General features: G+C 44.2%; 1 protein-coding gene across 1 annotated transcript in view; it reads left to right on the top strand.

Annotated features, from left to right (window-relative positions):
- Nucleotides 1-20673, top strand: part of VPS9D1 (VPS9 domain containing 1) — a 372961-nt gene extending 352288 nt beyond the window's left edge. The window contains exons 14-15 of the mRNA XM_069216666.1: nucleotides 8983-9087; nucleotides 15954-20673. Coding sequence (XP_069072767.1) covers nucleotides 8983-9087; nucleotides 15954-16047 — 199 coding nt within the window. The 3' untranslated portion in view covers nucleotides 16048-20673. The remainder of the gene's footprint in view (nucleotides 1-8982; nucleotides 9088-15953) is intronic.
- The last annotated feature ends 1878 nt before the right edge of the window (nucleotides 20674-22551 follow it).

Here is a 22551-nt window from a genome sequence, read left to right as displayed (position 1 = left end):
GGGTGATCCCTTTTCATGGCCCTAGTCTGGATTCACATATGTGCCATTTCTTGTCATTGCTTTGTGCTCATGGTGTGGAAAGTTGTGATTAAAGTAACTGACGCCTGTGCGCCTGGGTGGTGCCTATATAGGTGACCGCAATGTCACTTCCAGTGCAGACGACGCCACGCTGAGCGTAATGGAGCTACTCGACGCCGGGCTCAAGCTCAAGCAAACGTTTCTGAATGCAGTCTGACGCCTGGGAAAATTCAAAGGTAAAAAATCTGCAGCTAGATAGTCTCTGCGTTACCAATGATAAGTAACTTGTTCTTCCGGGACGGGGAGGAGTTAGCGCATAGCCGAACATCGCCTCTAAGTGGCACACAGGAGCACTGCTATGGAGAAAGTTTTCCATATCCAGTTTGGCATCGGTGGAGTGTTCTAACGCAATAAATCAGCGGTTAGATATCCACCAGAAAGAGTTACTGAAAGTAAGTAACTTGTTTGTTTCTGTAATTCCGGTCAGTATTGTAGTTAATTAAAGAGGTAGTAATCACAGTTCACACTATGGCATGGTGATTGTTTGTAAGAGATTAAAGAGAATATTTCTGTCCGGTCACTTTCTCTTCTTCTTTTCAAGCATATAATATATAATAGTTTGTGCACTATTTTAGACTTTTAGACTTTGCTATACAAGAAAGTTGGCATGAATTCAAATGCTCTGACCGCCTTCCCTAGATTGGTTAACAACATCTCTCTCTGGAGAAAACACTCAGGGGGTCATTCTGACCCTGGTGGTCCGAGACCGCCAGGGCTATAATGACTGAAAGCACCGCCAACAGGCTGGCGGTGCTTTCTTCCCTATTCTGACCGCGGCGGTAAAGCCGCAGTCGCACCGCCGGGGCTGGCGGTTTTCCGCCGTTTCTGCCCCGGCGGTGATAATCCGCCAGGGCAGTGCTGCAAGCAGCGCTGCCCTGGGGATTATGACCCCCTTACCGCCAGCCTGTTTCTGGCGGTTTACACTCCCAAGAAGAGGCTGGTGGTAAGGGGTGTCCAGGGGCCCCCTAACAGGGCCCCGGCCAGCTTTTCACTGTCTGCATAGCAGACAGTGAAAAGCGCGACGGGTGCAACTGCACCCGTCGCACGGCAGCAACACCGCCGGCTCCTGTGTTGCGGCCTCATTTCCGCTGGGCCGGCGGGCGCAAACTTGGTTTGCGCCCGCCGGCCCAGTGGGAATGTCAGAATGGGGGCCACGTGAGTGCGGCCGCATTGGCGGTCGCATGGCGGTTTCCGCCTGGCAGGCGGCGGTAGCTGCCCGCCAAGGTCGGAATGACCCCCCAGTTTCTAAACATTCTAGTAAGTCATAATATATGAAGGTATAGTCCATGACTGCTGCACTGTTTGGTGACTGTTGCATGTGTGGTTGGTTTATCAGAGGAGACTCTCCCATGTAAGCTACATAGATCTAAACTGTGTGTGATGAGTGAATAAGTGCAGCTCCCTGAGATGAAGGTATTCAGGTCTGTGAATATACCTCAGGGATGCCACAGACTGAATTTTGATCGTAAAGGATATCATTTTCAGGGCCTTCCATAAAGCAAGTTCAAATTTGAATCACCTGTTATTATATTTTCGGCACAAACATTTGATGCTTTTATGTTTACAAGGGCCTCTAATCCTTTTTAAACCATCCTTATCAGACAAGGAGTTCTAATTTTGTTTCAGTGTATGTTGCTAGCCCCCACATGGTTGTCCCTTTTTCCCCTCTACTAATAGTTAGAGTGTGGACTAAAAAGAAGCCAATAATAGACTGAGGATCCAGGTACCATGCTCCTTGACATCAGAAATTATGATGCCGGACACATTCAGTGAGCCAAAATATTAGGGGTTTGACTTGTATGTGAAAATTGGGATTGCTTCTTCCCATTTTTAGTATGCTACGAAGATCGGTTTTAGAGGCATTGTTGATTCTGATTGGTAACAGGGCTAAGAATGTGGGGTAGTTAGTTCCAGTTATCCTTAACATTGCTCAGTGTCATGTGTTTTACCTGACCGTAACTATTTCCGTTAATATGCAAAATGATATTTGTTCTGCCTCTGAGGTACGGTAGATTGTTTTTAAAGATGACCAAGGATTAGCTTAAATTTTTGTTGGAGTTGGAGCATTTGTTGGAATTAGGGCATTGGGTATGACTGTCTAGTCTTTTTTATGCTGATCCCCCACTCCTTATTGGCATCATTAGTAAATCAGGTTAGTGTTATTGTGCCTGTACCAATTTGCACCTGCAACTGATGCTCTGCAAATTGCATGGGAAAGCTAACCCTTTCCATATATTCTCTGACTTCAGATATTCCAATTTCTGTTGTGCTTTGAATAATCGTAGTAGATTGCCCCTGTTTAATATGGCAAAATTCCCTTTGGAGTCATAGTGCCTGTTTTAAGCTGGTGGTTTTTCATAGCCACTTTTTCTTGTCTTTGGAGAGCTTTCGGGGCATGTTGGAGTAAGCTGATTTTCATTTCATAGAGGATATGATTCTTTCGCTGCTATCAGTGATGCCACAGTTGGGTTTCCTGTAAAGTTATTAGTGTCTCGTAAGACACTGGAACTATTTTAGGGTCAATTGAGCTTTGAATTATTTTTGGATATGTTGATTGCCGGCTCATTATGTTGGCCCTTAAGGTACAGTGATTCATAAAGAGTTTGAGTGCTTATATAGTCCCGTTGTGGAGCTATATACTATCTCGTAAGTTTACTACTTCTGGACCTACCAAGGACTGTTCACTTTGACAGTCCTACTTGCTATTTTAGAATATAATCTTCTCTCGGAGTGCTCCTTCATGCATACATTTTTGTTGTTAAATGTATTAGTGTTGCCTTGGTGCCCAAGCTAGTCGGAGATTACCTTTGTTGTAGGAAGGGCTTTGTATTGCACATCTTTTTACTAGATTGTATTGAGACTTCCTTATTCTTCTTTTGTGTTGTTACTTCCAGTTGTAAAGTATTTTCTCTTTCACTTGAAGTGAAATTGATGTAATTTGTAATCCAATTTTGTTTATTTATTTTATTGACTCTTTTCCTATTACTCTTTGATAGGACTGACTCAAATAGGGGGATTCTCAGCTGAGAGTGGAATGTGTTTGTATCCCCTCTCGCATTTATTGTTTGGCCACCGTGGTCAGGTTTGCTAGATGGTTTATCCATGCTTTCGGATACAGATTTCGAACCGCAGATTCCTCACCTTTTGAATACTTCCTCGGCCATCAGACTGGATCTGGAAACATTTCAGCAGTACTCCTGGGCTGCAAGGTGGTGCCATGAGGCTTCACACTAATGCTGTTTCGCCCCAGAAATTAGTTGCTGAGCACCATTGCCATGCGCTGACGTCAGTTCCAGTCTTTAGGAAAATGTCACCTCCCAAGATGACAGGATTTAAACCTTGCTGGGACTGTCACAAGCCTGTGTCTTTGACAGATACCCATCAGGTTTGCCTGTATACCTGGGATCGGCTCACCACTGCGCATCAATTAATCTGAAAGCTATCCAGGACCGCAAGGCAAAGCTCTACACTGTGAAACATCAAGCACTCCACGTCAGGATAGGACCAAGTCCAAGGGTCGATCTCAATCCCATTCCCAGTCCAAAAGTCAATCCTAAAGTTGTTGGTTGTCACACTCTAAATTCCGGGTTAAGTCATTTTCAAAAGCTCTAACAGATGCATCCCATATAGATAACCACATCGTCTTCAGTAGGGTTCCAAGCCTTTTGTTGGCCATGGCCGTAGCACCCACCAACTCTGCTGTCAGGGACAGCATGACAGTGAGTCTACTGCCAATAAAGCCCCCGCCCTCCTCCCCCACAAGACCCGCGCCCCACCTGCTGCCTCACCTACCAAACTTTAGACAGGTGGGCCAATCAAATTGTCAGGAAGGGGTACTTCTTACCATTCCTTACTACTGCGCAGTACCTTCCACCATCCATGCATCGACTGACAGAGGATCATCTGTCTGTTTTACAGCAGGAAGTGGAAGGCCTTTTGGCCAAAGGACTAGCAAGAGGGTGCCTGCATTGAAGATGGGTTGTGGTGTTCTAATTCTTGGTTTCAGAGAAGGACGGAGGCCTTCATCCCATTTTAGACCTCCTAATGCCTTCCTTTGGCAGGATAAATTAAAGATCCTTACTCTGACTCAGGTCTTGTTTGTCTGCCCTCGACCCTGGAGACTGGATAGTGGTGTTGGACCTGTTGGATGCTTATTTTCACATCCCTGTCAGGTGTGCCCACAAGCATTATCTGCGGATCATAGTGGGACAGTGGCATTTTCAGTTAACTCTCCTCTCTTTGGTTTCACTAGCTCCACTTAGGAGTTCCCAAAAGTGATGGCGATGGTGACAGCATCAATGGCGGCTGCCGAAAATGTCAATGGGAGGGCGGGAAAGACAACAGGGACGGAGGAAACAGTGGGGAAAAAACCCACTTACCTTTCCTGCCGACTCCTGCTGCCTTGTTGTTGCTCCTCCTCTTGAGGTGTCCCAGGATTCACTGGGACACCAGCACAGGCTCCCCAGCAATCCTGCTGCTGCTTTCATGCTAAACATAGCATGAAAGCAGTGCCAGGACTTGTCAGCAGCTCAGATTGCCGCTCAGACACAACCCTGGGGTCTTTGCAGTTTCTCCAATCCGGCTGTACAGCCACCCCTGGACAGCACATCTTCAGAGTTCAGGGGTCCCAGTCTTCCCCTACCTCAATGCCTGGCTTCTGAAGGTGGGCTCGTCAGGCAGTTATCACCCACCTCCAGACTTGGTTAACCTCCTGGCATCCTTGAGGTTCACTATTAATATGCCAAGGTCAACCCTGACTGCTTCTAGACACTTTATTTAATTGGAGTGATTCTGGACATGGTCAGGTTTTGTACCTTCCCCCCGGGAAAGAAGAGTCCAGGACATTCAGGTTATGACCCCGATCTTTCAGCCTCTGTCGTGGATTTCAGTGAGGTGGACTCTGAAGCTGCTAAGACTGATTGCCTCCTGCAACATGCTAGTCAAGCACACCAGGTGGCATATGTAGGCTATACAGTAGGATCTGAAGTTGCAGTGGGCCCAATATCTATGGGATCTCAAAGACAGTGTCCAGATCTCAGAGGAGACTGCAAAAAAACTGAAGTGGTGGCTGCTCAAATGTGATTGGGTCAGTGACAGAATTATTTTCCTACCCCACTCAGAACTGACAGTGGTGACAGATGCATTGCTCCTGGGCTATTGTGCCCATCCAGGAGACCTTCAGTTTCTAGCAGAAGCCTGGTTCCACATCAACCTCCTGGAGCTGAGAACCATTCACTTTGCATTGAAGCCTTCCTGCCCTCCAGCAAAAGAAGGCTGGTACAGGTTTTCACTGACAACACCACCGCCATGTGGTATTTCGACCAATAGGATGTGGGGGGGAGTGTGGACCCTGTGCCAGAAGGTGCTGAAACTCTGGAAATGGCTGTGCCATCAAGAAATTGTTCTGGTGGTGACCCACCTGGTGGGATCTTTGAACACCAGGGTGGACAAACTCAGCCATCGGCACTTAGCGGCTCACAAGTGGCAGTTACACCAGGAGGTGGGGCAAGGTCTCTTCCACACATGGGGAGAACCTTTGCTCGATCTCCGAGAATGTGCAAAATCAGCAGTTCTGCACGTTGAATTTCCCAATTCGTCTCCCTCTAGAAGACGTGTTCCGCCTGCAGTGGTACTCAGGGCTCCTGTGCACCTTTCTGCTGATACCTCTCCTGTCTTGAGTTCTGAAGAACATCAGGAGTGACCAGCCTCAAGGCATCTTAATGGCACAGGATTGGGCTTGGAGATTTGGTATCCAGAGCACCTTGGCATGAGCATCTGTCCTCCAATCAGGCTGCCCCTCTGGGAGGATCTGCTGTCACACCAAAAGGGCAGGGTCTTACACCTTGGCCTTCACAATCTCCATCTTCATTCTTGGAAATTGTGCAGCAACAGCTAATTACCCTTGATCATCTTCCAGAGGTGGTTGATGTCATTTTGACAGCAAGTGTCCCTCTAAAAAAACCTGTATACACCTGTCGTTGGGACAAATTGTGATGTGGTGCGGCATACAACAGATTGATACTCTTTCGGCCCAAGTTGTCTGATGTTTTGTTGTTTCTTCTCTCTCTTGCCTGGCAAGGCTTTGCTGTGGGCATGGTTTAAGGATGCCTTTTGCCTATTTCAGCCTTTTTACGGTTGCTGGACCAGCCCTCAGTATTTAAATCACCTATTGTGATGCGTATTTTTAAAGGACTCCCATATTTGTTTCCTCCATCTCCCTTTGTTTATCCCACAGTGGGAACCTAACCTTGTCCTCACATATTTGATGTGCAGTCCCTTTAAGCCTCTGCACAGCTTTCGTTTACAGCTTCTCACTCTGAAGACAGTGCTCCTCATTGCCATAACTTTGGCACAGCGTGTGAGGGAGCTTCAAGCTCTTTGTGTCATCCAACCATATACCACCTTCTTACCAGACAAGCTTGTTCTGTAGGCTTGAGTATACTTTCTTCCATAAATAGTGAAGCTGTTCCACGTTGGTCAAACCAACATCTTAGCTGTGAGCTATGCTCTGCCTCAGCTCTCTAAGGACGAGGAGAAACACCATTGCCTAGAAATAAAAACAGCACTAAGCTTTCATGTTGATTGTACCAGAGAACACCGACAGGGCAATCAGCTCTTTGTGGGTTTCGCTGGAGCGAAGGAGGTAAAAGTTGTGCAGAAAAGGACCATTTCTCACTGTATTGTGCTCTGCATAAGGATCAAGTACACAATGGCCAGGAAGCAGTCCCTGTAAGAGTTTAGGGTTCATTCCACAAGAGCCAAGGCTGCGACCACTACATTGGCATATGGAGTTCTTGTCCTGGTCATTTGCCAAGTAGCTAGGTGGGCCTGTCTCTGCAAATTCACAAAGCACTACTGTCTGGAGACCCAATTTCACTGAGAAGGACACTCTGCTTGATTCTACAGGACATTATTTGTTTGAGACAATTTGCAAACCCACCACCGAATAGGTATCGCTTTGGTATATAATGCAAAGTTGAAGAATTTGCAGTTAGAAGTCTCTATAAGAAGGAGAAGTTGTTAATCTTCGGTAGCACTCTTTGTGGTAGAGGCTATCTGACAACAGATTCATCACAAGCTCTCTCATTTTATGCCAATAAAAGCATTTCAAGTCTAGTAATCTACATACTGGTTGTTGCCAATTTGCTGTTGGAATTCTGCGTCTGGGGGCGCGGACAGCCTCGAATGCAACTCACGTCAGTGCATGGAGTGGCGCCTGTTTTGGTTCCTCACGTCATTTCCGGAGCAGAATGGCATCAGTGCAGAGCACTACCTGACGGCACCCAGAGGTACTGCTGAAAGGTTTCCACATCCAGTCTGATGCCTAGGTAAGTTTTCAAAAGGTGAGGAATCTACAGTTAGCTAGAGTCTTTACTGGAAAGAGCAATACCGAAGGAAAGTAACTTGTTCTTCAGTACAAGCCTTTGCGTGCTACAACAGTGCTTTTGTTTTGTCTTCCAAGAAGTCAGCTTAGTTTTTATTCATATTCTTTGCAGATTGACTTTGGCTACAGTCTATTTTAAAAGCAACCCAAATTACTTTGCATTAATAGTCTTGTAGTTGTTACTGCAGTTGATTGTTTCAAGTTATCACTTTTTGCAAGAAATTTTGCAGGGATCACTGTTTGTCCAAGACTGGCGAGAATGAGCACCCCAAGGGGTGCAAGTGAGCTGAGGGCAGAAGACTAGTCTAAAGATAGTGCTGGGCAAGGATCTTGCTTTGTCATCAGTAGTGTTGGGCAAGGATCTTGCTTTGTCATCAGTAGTGCTGGGAAAGGATCTTGCTTTGTCATCAACCTCGGAGATTGCTCATGACACTGCCTGCAACAAGTCCACTTGACCTTCCATCCTGAGCAAATGATGAGCTAAAATTAATTCCAGTGATTTATCTATTTCCTTCAAAAAATAACAGATCTTAAAGTACTGTTGGTTTTACTGTTCGACTGATACTCTGCCTAACGTAGGAATCCTCGGGTGAGAGGGCCAAGCTCTGAAAGATTGTGTTTTGGCCCTGCAAGTTTCCCCAGTGGAGTTTTCAGGGGAATCAGATGATTCTTCTTAAGTTGTTTATTTCCAGAAGGCTTAGAAGCTTCCAAGCTCTCAAACAGAATAGCTTAAGTCTATTTGTTGGTGGCTGTAAGATTTTCTCCACCTTTCTGCGTGAAAGATGGGACTAGGTTTCATGCAAAATGATTTCCTCAGTTTTTATTACACGAGTAACAAAACAGAGGAAAAATCAATTGTTAAAGGGTTATTCCTAACAAAGACATTAAAATCTCCATTAGTCGTTTTCAATTATTTATGAACAATTTATGTTTTACATAACATTTCACATTAATTTACTTCATTTTAGCACAAGTGCAAATGTCCTTCTGTGAGGTGGACTGGTGTAAAATCTGCTTGCTTCATTCGGTTTCGCAGAGGTTTGAAAGACAGCATAAAATCATTTGTTTTTTTTGCAGCCATGCAAAGTTTATGTACATGCACGCACACACACGTGCGCCCCCAGTCATAGCAGCATGGGTTAACTTGCACCCCTAACACTATCAAGCTCAGGGGTTTGCTGACTTCACAAATGTTCTTGCCCTTCTTATTAATGTTTAAACAAGTAGCCGCAAAACAAGCGTAGCTCGGGGGAGGGAGGGAGGGAGGGAGGGAGGGAGGGAGGGAGGGAGGGGAGGGGAGGGGGGAGAGGGAGAGAGGGAGAGAGAGAGAGAGAGAGAGAGAGAGAGAGAGAGAGAGAGAGAGAGAGAGAGAGAGAGAGAGAGAGAGAGAGAGAGAGAGAGAGAGAGAGAGAGAGAGAGAGAGAGAGAGAGAGAGAGAGAGAGAGAGAGAGAGAGAGGTGATGCATTGTTCGCAAAACTCCTAGGCTAAGCTTAAGCTGTGACATGTGATCTCTCTACAGTGGTGCCGATGACCTCTTGCCAATCCTGTCCTACGTGGTCCTGAAGAGTCATCTTCCGCAGCTGGTGTCGGAGTGTGTTGCCCTGGAGGAGTTTATCCATGAAGGGTAAGAACTGAAATAAGATGCTATGCATGCTTAAAAGTTCCCTGTCACCCATTAGAGGTCACACTAACCTCCCATCATATGTGGCCTGTGGTCAGCTAGACATTCAGTATGGCACCAGGACCTCCAAACACACACAGTGGTATAAGGAGCTCAATTAACTAATTAGGGGACGTCTTGACCTTTTCACTTTCAGAACAGAACACGAATGCATCTTCACATAGAGCCACAGACACTCACATAGGCATCAAGACATCCTAATACAAACAAGAAGCATCAACATCACACATGCAAGAGTACATTGGAAATGACATGAGAACCTTTTTACAAACATGCATAGTGATCAAAGGACACCTTAATACAAATAAGGTATATCACATACGAGAGGGCATCATAAATAAGAGACAACCACATTTTTTAAATCTCAAACAAGGTATCAAGAGGGAATTCTAAATGCATACATGAGCACACAATAATCTACAGCACAAAGTTGGCATGATTACCTTCGGTCTTAAACAAGGTGGCACGGGGACCTCCTGTCTCACAGATGATGCAACACAACCCTTTTGTCAGATGCAGCATAGTATGAAAACACCCTGAACAAGAACATATTAAGAGTACACCCTACAAAGAAGATGAAATGAGCACCTACTACAATCGAAAAGAGGGCATAATGATGGCTATCTCATACAAGAGGCAATGAAACCATTCTGTGACATACTGTACTATAGGCCTTCAAAATGCATACAGAGGATGTTAGTAGACCATGTCACCAATAATCTGGTGCAACGTTCATTTGTTGCTCGTAAAAGAGAAAAATTACATCCTTTCATTCCAAAACGAACCCATTCTTGCCCAAGAGGATTCACAATTACCTCGTGTTACACCCATGAGTAGTAATTTTATTAACACACAGGATCACAAATGGAGGCACCTGGTACAAGGCGCATTACACACGCACTGCCTCGCATACAGAGCCTTTGTGCAGAATTGAAGCCCAAAGCATTCCAATTACACAAGAAACTTACATTTATCAGTCATGGGACATGCCCATATCACAAAAGAACTAATACGGACTGACTCCTTGTCTTACAAAAGACAGGCTGTGGCAAATTTGCATTAGTGCACAAGAGAGAGAAAAATGCAAGCGTAGACTAGTAGAACACAAGGCCGTATCACATACAAGGCCACCAGATTTGCCACCCCTACATACCTGAAATTGACTATCTCCGTTGGACAGTGCCACACCAGAAGCCAGGACATTGCCAGACTAGAAAAAAACAAAGAAAATGAGAAGACAGGCCTTTTACATCTCTGCTCCCATGATCTGGAACCACATCCACACCAGACTGTTGTAACCGTTCTGCAGTTCAGAAAACACTGCATCTTCACACAGTGGGATTAACCACACATGAACATCCTGCTTCAACTTAAACAATCCTGAATCGTAACTCCGAGCTCTTGCCCTTCTTCGTGCGGCGTTACTCTCTAGTTAAGTTTGTACTTTACAAATACCTATATATGCAGATGTACTTGCCCCCTTCTTATTTTTCCAATTGACTATAACACCTTTGTTTTATTTCACCTCTCCATGCATTGTGTCCCATGATACCTGCTTCAGGGTTTGTTAAGAGGGGGTATCCGGCATATAATTGTCCTGTTCCTTGTTTTCTCTTCCTACGTTGCTGAACAAAGTGACACACCAACCTGTCTCTGTGTATCTACTCTACTAATGTATTCCACTTGGAATGACCACTTTCGCATTTTAGATTATTTGCTGTATAGTTGATTATTACTCTGTTACGATTGGTTATAGACCTTGAAAAAAAGTACACAGTGAGCTTCTGTTAAACTCCGGACATACCACAAATAGTAGATAGTAGAGGTTGGGGATTTCACCTTTTAGTCAGAACCGGGCACAAGTACGCAAAGTCACTCACTGGCATTGACAGGAACACGTTCTTATATACTTGAGAATAGTATGAGGATTTCATATGAAATCTAGGAGAGGGGTATGAGAACTTAGTGCATAATGCACAAAGCTTTAGGACTCCGTGTTCAACATAGGATACAAAGTACATCCTGCCTAAAGGACTCAAGGTTTAACTGCAGGGCAAGGCAAAGTGATGTGTTCTGTCAGCAGAGGAGTTGCTGGTGGGACTCGAGTGGGATATATTTTGTAATAGGTATGTGGTAAAGAGGGCCTAAGAAGGAAGTGTGCTGTAATATACTGTATATATAGGGTAGGGGACAGGCTGAGAGGGGTATGTGCTGCAATATATATAGGGCAGGTAAGTGCCCAACATGGAATAACAGAGACTGAATAACTAGAATGCAACATGGAATAACAGTGACAATGAGGCAGGATAGAGGGAGTCTGAGAAGGGAACACAGTGTGAAATGCTTAGATGAGGCAAGTTAAGCAAAGTCTGTGGTTAACTTGTTATAAAAGGCATTAAGAAGTCACAGCAGGCAATGTGTGATGGGAGTAACGTGTGATACGCATAACAAAAACAAAAGAGGGAATTCTAAAAGGGGAACGTGGTGTAGTATTCATAAACCCAGGATGCCTGAGGTAGGTCCTGGAGGGCCTGCCTGATTCATGCCAGATTTTCAAGATAACCTCTGACATTTAAAACAGGTGTATCGTGTGTAAATTTATTTTATGTGATTATCCTGAAAATCTGACATGGCTTATATATCCTTAGAAAGGAAGATCAGGTGAACTCCAAGAGGGGATCATAGCATAGGATAGACAGAAGATGCAGAACAAGAACAACCTGAGAAAACTGCAGCGTTTGCAGAGGAGGAACTGCAAGTTGATTCTGAATGAACAGAAGTGGAAGGGTATATAGTACCCATGAGGGAGTTTTGTTTAATGTTCATAGCAGCAGAAAACCAGTACAGCCTGAGAAGGAGCATGGTGTTATGCTGAGGAGGACTTGTCTGGTTGTGTTCATGAACGGGTTTTTTTTGGAGGGGAGGGCTAGAGAGAGGACATGGTATAACACGCACAGAGGACGAAGAACAGGTGGGTCATGAGAAGCGGCATGGTGTAATGTGTGCCAAGGCACCAAGGCACCCCTGCCAATATGGCTGACAAGCTCATAAACTCTCATTGCTCTGCACATTTGGAGTCAGGATACCATGAGACTGAGAACAGCTTAGTGCAAAGAAACAAAAAAGCACTGGCAAAACCAGTAGGCCTTGCCTTTATAATGTGAGTGCAGAGCTGATGTCTTTGCCATTGTTTGTCTGTAAAGTATTGTTTAAAAAAAAAGTAAAAGTAAAAAAAAAAAAATACTGGAGGAATAGCAAACACATATCTTAAGGTATCTCAAAGCTGTACACTGAATTCAATAATTTAAATCTTTATAAATGTCATAGTTTATTTTTCAAATACTTTTCACTCAGGAAACTCTGAACAAAATTTAAAAACAATAGAGAAGTGTCAGAATGTAAAGAAAAATGCTTGCCAAAGCCTAATTTACTTTCCACTGGAATCAGCCATTTACCCTTCCGTAGTGACCCAGGGAGCAGTTCTATGGGCCTCCAGGTGAAGTGTGATGCTAACTTAACCTTCTGCATCGGATGCAAGTTGAGTGATTTCAGGAGATTGGTCTTCCCCAGTGCAATAAAAGCTTTTGCGTGCCAAAGCTTGCGCTTTCATGCAGCATGTGGCATGTCCTTCAACCACATCCCAGCAAAAATATCCCTGTTGCTTTGCTTACAAACAAGATATAAGGGGTGGGGAGCAACATAGCGTGGGTGGAGGGCCAAGTAATTGTTGGGAGAAAGCGGCACACGAGGGAGAGAGAGCTGAAGAACACATGCACTTTCATGGAGCCATGACTGAAAAAGAAGAACATAGTTTCCTAAATGTGAGCAGTGGAAGTATAATAGTCAGTCAATGAAAAGGATCATTAAGATGCTGTGCTCCAAAGGAGAGACAAATTCAGAAGAGGAAAGCAAGCCATCAAATAAGAAGCAAACAAATGCAAGTGACAATAAACCCAACCAACTGTTAGTATTGGGTGAGCTGTAAGTCAACAATAGGTCTTTTGCAACCAGACATGTTGCTCTGTCTGGATGGGTCGACAGGACATAAAAACAAGGCAACAGGCCTTCTTCATTTAAGCACCCATGATTTGGAATAGCATCCCTTGCCATCAGTACTGCCACAACCCTTTCCAATTCAACAAAGAGCTAAAGATACACATTTTTAAAACATACTACATCACGAAGAAATAATAATCCACTTCCAAACTCAGAACCCAGCTTTCCCTCCAATTGTTCATTGACTGATTCTTTGCTCTTGGCACTGTCCTGCGCTCCACTGTCTTTTGGCTATTTCTGTACTGTGCACATACATATAGTAAAAAAATACATATATAAAAGAACGGCAGGTTGAGCGCTGGAAAGAGGACATGGAATAATGTGTCAAATGGAGGAACAGCTGATCGAACTTGAGAAGGGCCATAGCATAACAATCATAGTGGATGAAAGGCAGGTAGATCATAAGAATGGGGCATGATATAATGTGGCCAGAGGAGGAAGGGCAGGTAGGGCATGAGAAGAGGTATGATGTAATGAGTGCAGAGGAGAAATTGTATGTGAGCAGGAAAGGGGCATGTTCTGTATTCGGGACGGAAGAGAAATGACAGGCAACTTATTTAATAAAGTGTCCCGAAAGGATAAGACCAGAAGACTAACTGTGCTGAAGGAAAACATGAAACAATGTAGTTGTTCAGGTGTGCACAGCTGTCTCTCTCGCTCTCTCTCTTACTGTGGGGTGCAGTTCACGAACAATAGTAGAATATAGGACAAATATTTTGAGGAGATCTGCAGCTCAGTAGTAGCCCTCTCACTCGTCCTAAGCTCTCAATTTGTTTCTGTGACCCAACCATGCTGGCCATGGCCAAGTAAATGGTCCAATGCATTATATTTAATTATGTTTCAATGTCATTGATTCTGGGTGGAATCATGCATAAGGTGCCATTAAACAGATATTTCCAATATGCATAGCAGAAGTGATACAGTTAACATAACATATTTCTATAATAATAATATTTATTTATAAAGCGCGCTACTCACCCGTAAGGGTCTCAAGGTGCTAGGGGGAGGGGGTTACTGCTGCTCGAAGAGCCAGGTCTTGAGCTGCCTCCGGAATGCGAGGTGGTCTTGGGTGGTCCTGAGGTTGGCGGGAGGGAGTTCCATGTTTTGGCCGCCAGGTAGGAGAAGGATTTCCCACCTGCCGTGGTGCAGCGGATGCGAGGGACGGCGGCGAGTGCGAGGCTGGCGGAGCGAAGTTGACGGGTGGGCGTGTAGAAACTGAGGCGACGGTTGAGGTATTCGGGTCCCTTGTTGTGGAGGGCTTTGTGTGCGTGGGTGAGGAGCCTGAAGGTGATCCTTTTGTTGACGGGTAGCCAGTGCAGGTGTCTCAGGTGGGCGGAGATGTGGCTGTGGCGGGGTATGTCGAGTATGAGGCGTGCGGAGGCGTTTTGTATTCGCGGAAGACGTTTCTGGATTTTTGCGGTGGTTCCTGCGTATAGGGTGTTTCCGTAGTCCAAGCGGCTTGTGACGAGGGCGTGGGTCACAGTTTTTCTCGTGTCGGCGGGGATCCAGCTGAAGATCTTTCGGAGCATGGGGAGAGTGAGGAAGCAGGAAGACGAGACGGCGTTGACTTGTTTTGTCATGGTGAGAAGAGGGTCCAGGATGAATCCGAGGTTGCGTGCGTGGTCTGAGGGGGTTGGTGCGGTGCCCAGGACCACCAAGAGTTGTCCCAGGCGGCACTGCTCGCTCCCCCTCCCTCGCTCTTTCACTCTTGCACTCTCTCTTTCTCTGTGTCTCTTTGGCTCGTCCTCTCTTGTTCCTTTTTCTTTTCTTTACTTGCTTCCCATCGGTTTGTTCCGTGTCTCTCTTCTCTCTATTTTTTTGCCTTCGCTCTTTTGTCTCTCCTTGCTTTTTTATCTGTTTCTCATTTTCGCTCTTTCTTCTATTTTTTCTCTCTCCTGCTGTGTCTCTCTTCCCTGTCTCTCACCCTCCATTTTTCTTTTTTACTTTCTCTTTCCTCCCTGTCTTCCTTTCATTCTTTATCTCTATTGCTTCCTTTTTTGCTCTTTCTCTCCTTCTGTTGTTGACATGATTTCTTCTAATGGAAGCTAGAGGCAGAAAATTGTTCTCTCCTTATTGTCTAGTGACCACAGTGTAATATCGTCTGTGAATGTATTTCAGTTGCCCACTGTCATTGTCCGCGTAATATACCAAAGTGACCATGAGCCAGATACAGTCTGCCGCACTTGGGCGTGAGATGGTGAGATTGTGGTTTATTGGTTGCTGTGCTACTGTCAGTAGCCAGTCAAGGGGTTCAAATAAAGAGCAAAATGAGACGTAGCAGAAGATCAGAAAGGTCTGAATATCATAGATTCACTTGAGGTGGAGAGAGAAACGTCCCAGTCTAATGCGCCATAAAATAAACAGACTATGGTTGACCGCAGCAGTGGATAAACATCTTTGGTCTATAAATACAAAATTAGGTGTAGAGATTGAGAGTTAACCCTTAGATTGGACAAATATGAAGTGGGAACAATGTGTCCTGGAATGATAGCATGGTTAGCCTAGGCTTGAACATCATACGTGGAGGAGAAGGGACAGAATAGGCTACTCATGATTGTGAACAATATTATGGGTTGGGTGAAAAAAATATATATTGAAGGAACCATGGATAGGCATAGATATGAGCAACGGATCATGGCAATGTGTAGGGATGCTGGAGAAGGTCAGTGTTATATTAACATAATGAAGATGCGCAGCACACAGGCTCTTGTCACTGCTTTCCTATCATAAGCTTGTTGTCTTTTGTTTTTCAGGTACCTGATCGGAGAGGAAGGTTACTGCCTCACTTCCTTGCAGAGCGCGCTGACCTATGTTGAATCCCTACACAGAGGCACAGTACAGCTGTAGCAATATTCCTAAGCTTGCCAGTGGACAGAAGCCGAGAATGGGCTACACAAAATGTTTCTCTTCTTGAGGGGAGATGGACTGGAAGCCCCGAGCCTCTCCAAGTTGAAAGGGAAAGGGAGTGACTACAAGACTCGTGGGACTGTCTGCTCTTCAGTCAGCAACCAACATTTGTTTTTGTAAAGTCGAATCTCCTGTGAATTACTACTTCAGGGTCGTTGGAAAGTCTTTGAAGACCATGTATATTTTAGGGTCAACTGATGTTTATTATTCAGGCATAGAAGATAACCACTTGGGGAAGGGGTAACAAAACAATGCTTGCTCGTTCTCCGATCAGTGCCTGTGCTGGTTCTTGAATATGCACCAAGTACGCATTAGCATAGGCAAGCATTCTGTCATTAGCACCTCAAAGGTATATTTAGAGGGGGCCTCACATTTAAACTGAATGAAGCATGTGAAAATTAGTAAGACAAGAATTGGCTGTTCTCCGTATTGTCCTGACTAATAATTTGCACTGAATACCTCCTTGGTTAAAAGCTGTATTAAAAGGACACAAATGGATCAGATATACAATCTTGGATTCCCCTGGGGAGAATTCTTGCCTCTTGGCAGAGCACTGATGGCTAGTGTGCATTGTCTTGGTACTGTGAATCCCCGAATGACTTATTTTTAAAAGTTGAAAATCCATCTACATTCAACAAAGGTTTCATTAACCCATGCCAACCTGTCTTTTCACATATCTTTTGTCCCGTTACTCTGCCCCTAGTTACAAATCTCAACGGATTTGGCGTTACAGTTGTTAATAGTAGGGCCATTCAGAAATGTCAAAGGATTGTGATTGGTTTTGCTGATGCTACAAGTAAGATCTGTAAAGACATAATCGTTCCATTTGGTCCTAATTTAGAACATACTTTGGAAACGTTTTCAACATACATGAGATTTTGTCAGAGAGACTAAGACTGTGAAGTTGTACCGATCAGTCTGGAATGGTATCTGACAGGCCATTGACATTACCTATCAACTAACAACCACAGGGAAATTATTTCCATTATACCCAAACATTCAGAGTGCTAGTTAACTTTATATCCTGAGGTAGACAACTTAATTGTTTTCTGTAAGATATGACACCAATAGTGGCAGTTATTTTGTGCAGTCCACGTGAAGGTATCACCAGTGTGCAATACATTGTTCATTTAAAAAGCACTCTATTATATTAATGGTGGTACTGATGGATGGCGGAAGCCAAAGGGAAAGAAAAGCATGCTTCCAGAGCATAGTTGTGTCCATCAGTTACTTTGTACGTTCTCCATAGGCAGCTCTGCACTCCCTGTACTCTTAGCTTCTTGAAAACAATGCAGTATTCCACTTTTCCAAACCATAATGCATTGACTGCTGCGTGCTGCTAATGGGGGGTCAAGGTTGGTCAAAGATAAGACAAGGCAGAACCTTAAAAAAGAAAGTTCACTTAATGAATCTGCTTTGAAATCGATACCCAGAGAAGATGTGTCTCAAAGATGAAGGCCAAGCTGGATATCCGTTTTTCACTTATGAAGCCCAGCACAAACTGTGCGGTCTACTCTGTTGTTCTCATTGAAGGTTCTTATGGTGTCTCTTTCCAGATCTAGAATCTCTTTTGCAGTAGCATTAGGAAATTCACAAGGCAATGATAAAATTAAATGCAGTTACTACATTTGGAGACTATACATGTTGAATAAGATTTCAAAAAGCAGTGGTCTGCCAAGAACACTAGTCTGCTGGGTCAACATAAGCAGCATTTTGTTTCTGCTGGTGGAAGATACCGGCAGTAGCAAACATGCCAGTGGCACCAGAATCATTTCTTCTGCTTTCAGCAGCTGGAGAAGTACTATTGGAACAAACGTTTGCCACCAGCAGTTGAAAATATCATCAGCCAGAAGTGTTGTATGAACTGTACAGGCAGTGACGGATCCTTTACTAAAGGACACTCATCTGGAATTGCCTGAGTGTTTGGTCATTTGGGCTATTTAGAATGTAAACATGGGTTTCTTGAAAGAATGTAAAGTAAACGGGTTTCTTGAGAGGCTGTAAATCTTTATCTTTTCTTGGTGGGTGACCAGTACAGTTAGGATCCATGTTCCTAACACAAATGATAGTTTTCAGTTTCCACAATGACGGGCAGGATGCACCGTGGACAACTGGTTGATGGCAGACCACTTTCTTGGGACTCGCTAATCCCAATAATTAAATTATTTTTTGACTAATGTTAGTTTGAGATCGTACCAGAAATCCTTCTTTCTGGATTTTACCAAACAGGAAATATCTGATGGCAAAGTCATAGTTTTAAACATTTGTCTTACAACGTCAAATGTAATTTAAAAGGTGAATGGGCCTTAGATCTGCTAAAACGTTATTCAATGGTTATATCAGGTACCCTTGGTACCCTTTTATTTTGTATTGTAGCAGCTCATGGTAGCATCTTTTATACTGTCACACACTACTGACAACAGCTATAAATTAGTATCTATTTTATCACCTAATTTATACAACTGCAGCTTAAGCAAGTGGAGGTACCGCCAGGGTTTCACTGTATTTACAGCAACGTGCCTAGGTTTATTTTCTACTGACTAACTTAAGTTGTTCCTATATGAATAAATAGTAAAACAAAAACGTTTTTGCAAAAGTGTAAAGATGTTCTAAGACATAGTGATGGGTTATGCTAATCACTGTAGGAACATAATTGCACTAAGAGAATATAATCTATGCTTAAGGCTCCATTTGTCTTTGGGTGGGCTGCTAGGCATGCCACACTGGGGTCATAGATTCACTCCTCCCCATACAAAAATGTGGATACCGTGCTCCATTTAAGCCTGCTTGGCGGGAGTCATTGAGACAAAAGTGAATTGGCCAATGCAGCTTATGCACAGTCCGCCCTGCTGAGTGCTCGGTGGTCCGCCATGTTGTTGTGATCCACCATGTTGTTGTGGCCTGCTTGGCATTGTATTCTTTACTTTTCAGACACAAAGCCCCCAAAGTAGAGGTTTGTTACTGCAAAACAAAAAAACACAATCTGACAAATAAGATGCTTTCTCCCTGTGCATCAGGGCCATTGCCGATTTTCGATGCCAAAGTCTTTCGTGCTTTTTCTCGGCAGAACTGAGCAGGGAAAACTTGCACTGGGAAATCCAGCAGAAGTACTGCACACACAAGGATGGACTAACGATCAGAACTGTGGTGGATGATTGTGTGCCAATGGAGCCTCTCCAGGGGTCAAAATCAGCGGTTTCCCCACCCCTAAACGCAGTGGGGCAACCATCAGTTGGGGGTAGCAAGAACACCTTCAAATGATGACAGAGCTCCCACGCCACCAAACTTTGAAGGAGGATATTTATGTTTAGTTTACATCTGCAAACAAATCCAAGACCGACCACGTGTGTATGTAACATATGCACTGTACACTCAAGGGTATTATCTCTTCTGCCACCCCCACCTTGTGTAGAGGTAAAACGAGTGTACTGATGTTCCGTTGCTTATCTGTGGCTTTTCAAATTTCATCCCAAAAAGGCACATTTTGTTTTAATGTAGAATGCAGATGCAGCGAGCTTGTGTATCCTAAAATTGTTCATTTCATTGTGTAGAGCACATTGGAGCAGTAATGCTTGCAGCTGTGTTCTAAGTATAGTCTACTTAATTAAGTGTACTATAATCAGAAATGTTAGCGACCAGGATGGGCACTTCATATATTCTTTTTGTGTTTATCACAAATCAGATAGCCTTTAACATTTGGTGCCAGTTGTGTTTGCATTCACGGATTTGGTTTTACATGATCCTGCTTTCTATCTGCTGAATTCAGGGCTGAAAATATGTACCTTCTGCACAGCACCTTCCCAGATTTAAAAATATGATGTTAGGACACTTTGTTTCTGTAATGGTGAAATGAGCAGTACAACTTTGTGCTCTACAGGACTACACTGTGCTTTCAAACTAAATTATAAATGCAAAGTATCAACTTGTAGAAGTCAACCCTTGTAAAATTCCTTGTTGGTGGGTAATACTGTAAACAGGTAGCTGAGCAGTGTTGCCTTTTACTCAATGGAAGTACAAGATTAAACCAATGTTGAACTTACTTTAGCCATGCACTGTACTGGCCTCTAAATAGGTGTATTTTTCTAAACTGTAATTATTTATATTTCTGGACTACAATGAATGTTAGGGAACTGGGGCATCTGTGAATGTTTTACTTTGTACAATCAGTTCCTTATAATCTACTGCTTTAAGAATGTGAGGGGAGATGTCCCATTCATGATCCAAGGGTCCGGTTTGATCCCATCAATCGATTATTATCAACAGTTGTAAAATAGGTGGATGAGTGAGTTTACTTATTAAATCTTCTTTGCTATGTTTAGAGTTCTAACAGACGTATGTGTCATGGTTGAAAGAGGCAGAGGTTTTTGATGGCTATATCTCTTGTGCAATGCCATACCTGTTTGGACATTTGATTATTCTGCTTATAATATGCATATGTGCATACACTACATTTAAACTTTTTAAAGGACGAGCCACTTATAAAACGTAAAAAATATATTTATACATATTAAGCCCAGTGGTGGAACAAGATGTTTAGCTCATGGCTATTAAATGTTGAAAAATATATATACCCGTGTCTTGTGTTTCATGGATTTAGAGCCTTTTGTCAAAAATCTTTTAAATTTTGCAATCATAAGTTGCACCCTGTGTTTTTTGCCTTTATAGATGATTCATTGCAGTGATGGACCAACAGAGAACTGAGTTATTTGTACGTCACTCGTTGGGGGGGGGAATCAACTGCCAAACATGACATACTTGTGCTAGATGAGCTCCCGGCTCCAGCCAGTCACCATCCGACAACATCTCTAAGGGAGCCAAACATTTTCACTACTAGGCGGCATCCAGAGATTTGACAGCCTTTAGATAAAGTGGCCCAAACCATTTGGAGTGGCTGAGTAGACGCTTCCATTTGGAGTGGCAGAGGCCATGTAGCTGGGACTCCCGGTTCCTGCTCGGGAAGATCTGCTGTCCGGATGCTGCCTCTTGTAGCAGCAGTGAGAGAAGTAGGAGCTAAAGCAAGCCCTGCCACTAGCGGGAGAAGGCACATCCTTATTACTGCAGTGCGAAGTGGGGTCCGAGGCTGCGACCCCAAGTTGAACCCTCATTGACTTTTATAATAATACCTCAGTGTGCATCATGTGAGACCCTACATCTAGAGATTAGTTGCTCATGCCAACACAACTGGCTACGGATTTCATCCTGTGTGTTCCAGGCAAGCTGTTGGTGCTTCACAGTGCTCGGCCAGTGAGCTCCTGTACCAGCATATGGCATCAGACGCCACATTCCCTTTTCCCCAACACTAGGATCAGGGCCGTCAAAGACACCCCCAGAGTTCTAAGGGAGAGCAAGGATAGAACAGCGCAGGAGAGGTCTCCTTTCCACACCTAAGAGCCTGCCTGATCGCAGGGTGGTGCCAGTGGAGGAAACAGCAAAAGATAAACTAAACCGAATCTTAACTACTACTGGAGACACCTAGAGTGCCCTTAAAGCAAAGATGGACATACTGGCTAATGATGTCAATTTATTAAGTGACTTTCAGCACAAACTGCACACCAGGATCAAAAGGAATGAGGATGCTCTCCGGGAACTGGTCCCACAAAATGCCACTACAGTGAAAGCTCTGTCAAGCCTCACTGAATGGACGAGATTGCTGGAACATAGAGGTAAAGATGCCGAAGGCTGGAGCAGAAGGAACAACATCTGTATTGTGGGTTTCCCAGTGAACACCGAAGGTACAAATGATACACTATATATAGAAAATTGGCTACAGCCTGACTTCTCCCAGCAGGGCCTATCACTCATGTTCGTGGTGGAGAGAGCACATAGGGTCCAAGCCAAACCAGCCAAACACCCCCATGAGCCCCACCGCTGCCAATAGTCACCAAGATTTTAAACTTCCAGGATCATGATTTAATACCCCAGAGAGCATGATCTGGGCCTCCTTTGGTGCTTGATAACTCCAAGATCCTGATCTTCCCAGACTACATTTTGGCGGTACAGTGGTGAAGGCAGTGCTTAATTTGTGCTTATTGTTTCCGGTGCTGACCACCGGCACTTATTTTTGAGGGCCGGGGCTTCTTCTGCCTCAAGCATTTGGCTTCTTCTGCCTCAAGCCTTTGCTGCGAGCAAAAGACACATAAGAGAAAGACAGAGGAAGAGAAAAACGAAAAAGTGTCACAATAGGAGAAAGCGGAAAGCTGCACGAGTGAGCTGAAGGTACAGGAAGTGTCTTTAAATGGATTGAAGAGGCCCGAGATGGCTTCAGGATTACGCTGCCTCAGAATTCCGTGCTCGCACATTTAAATGCAGCAGCCGCGTGTCTAAGAGGGCTTTTGGCACCGGCACATTTTTATTTCCAAATTAAGCACTGGGTGCAGGGCCTCCCTTCTGGCCATTAAAAAGAAACTCGAGGAGCTTGGCCTGGCCTATGCCTTTACATTTTCC

The sequence above is a fragment of the Pleurodeles waltl genome, chromosome 12, assembly GCF_031143425.1.
Source record: "Pleurodeles waltl isolate 20211129_DDA chromosome 12, aPleWal1.hap1.20221129, whole genome shotgun sequence".
NCBI lineage: Eukaryota > Metazoa > Chordata > Amphibia > Caudata > Salamandridae > Pleurodeles > Pleurodeles waltl.
Note: the sequence above shows the minus strand (reverse complement) of the source record. Positions and strands in the feature narration are given on the sequence as shown.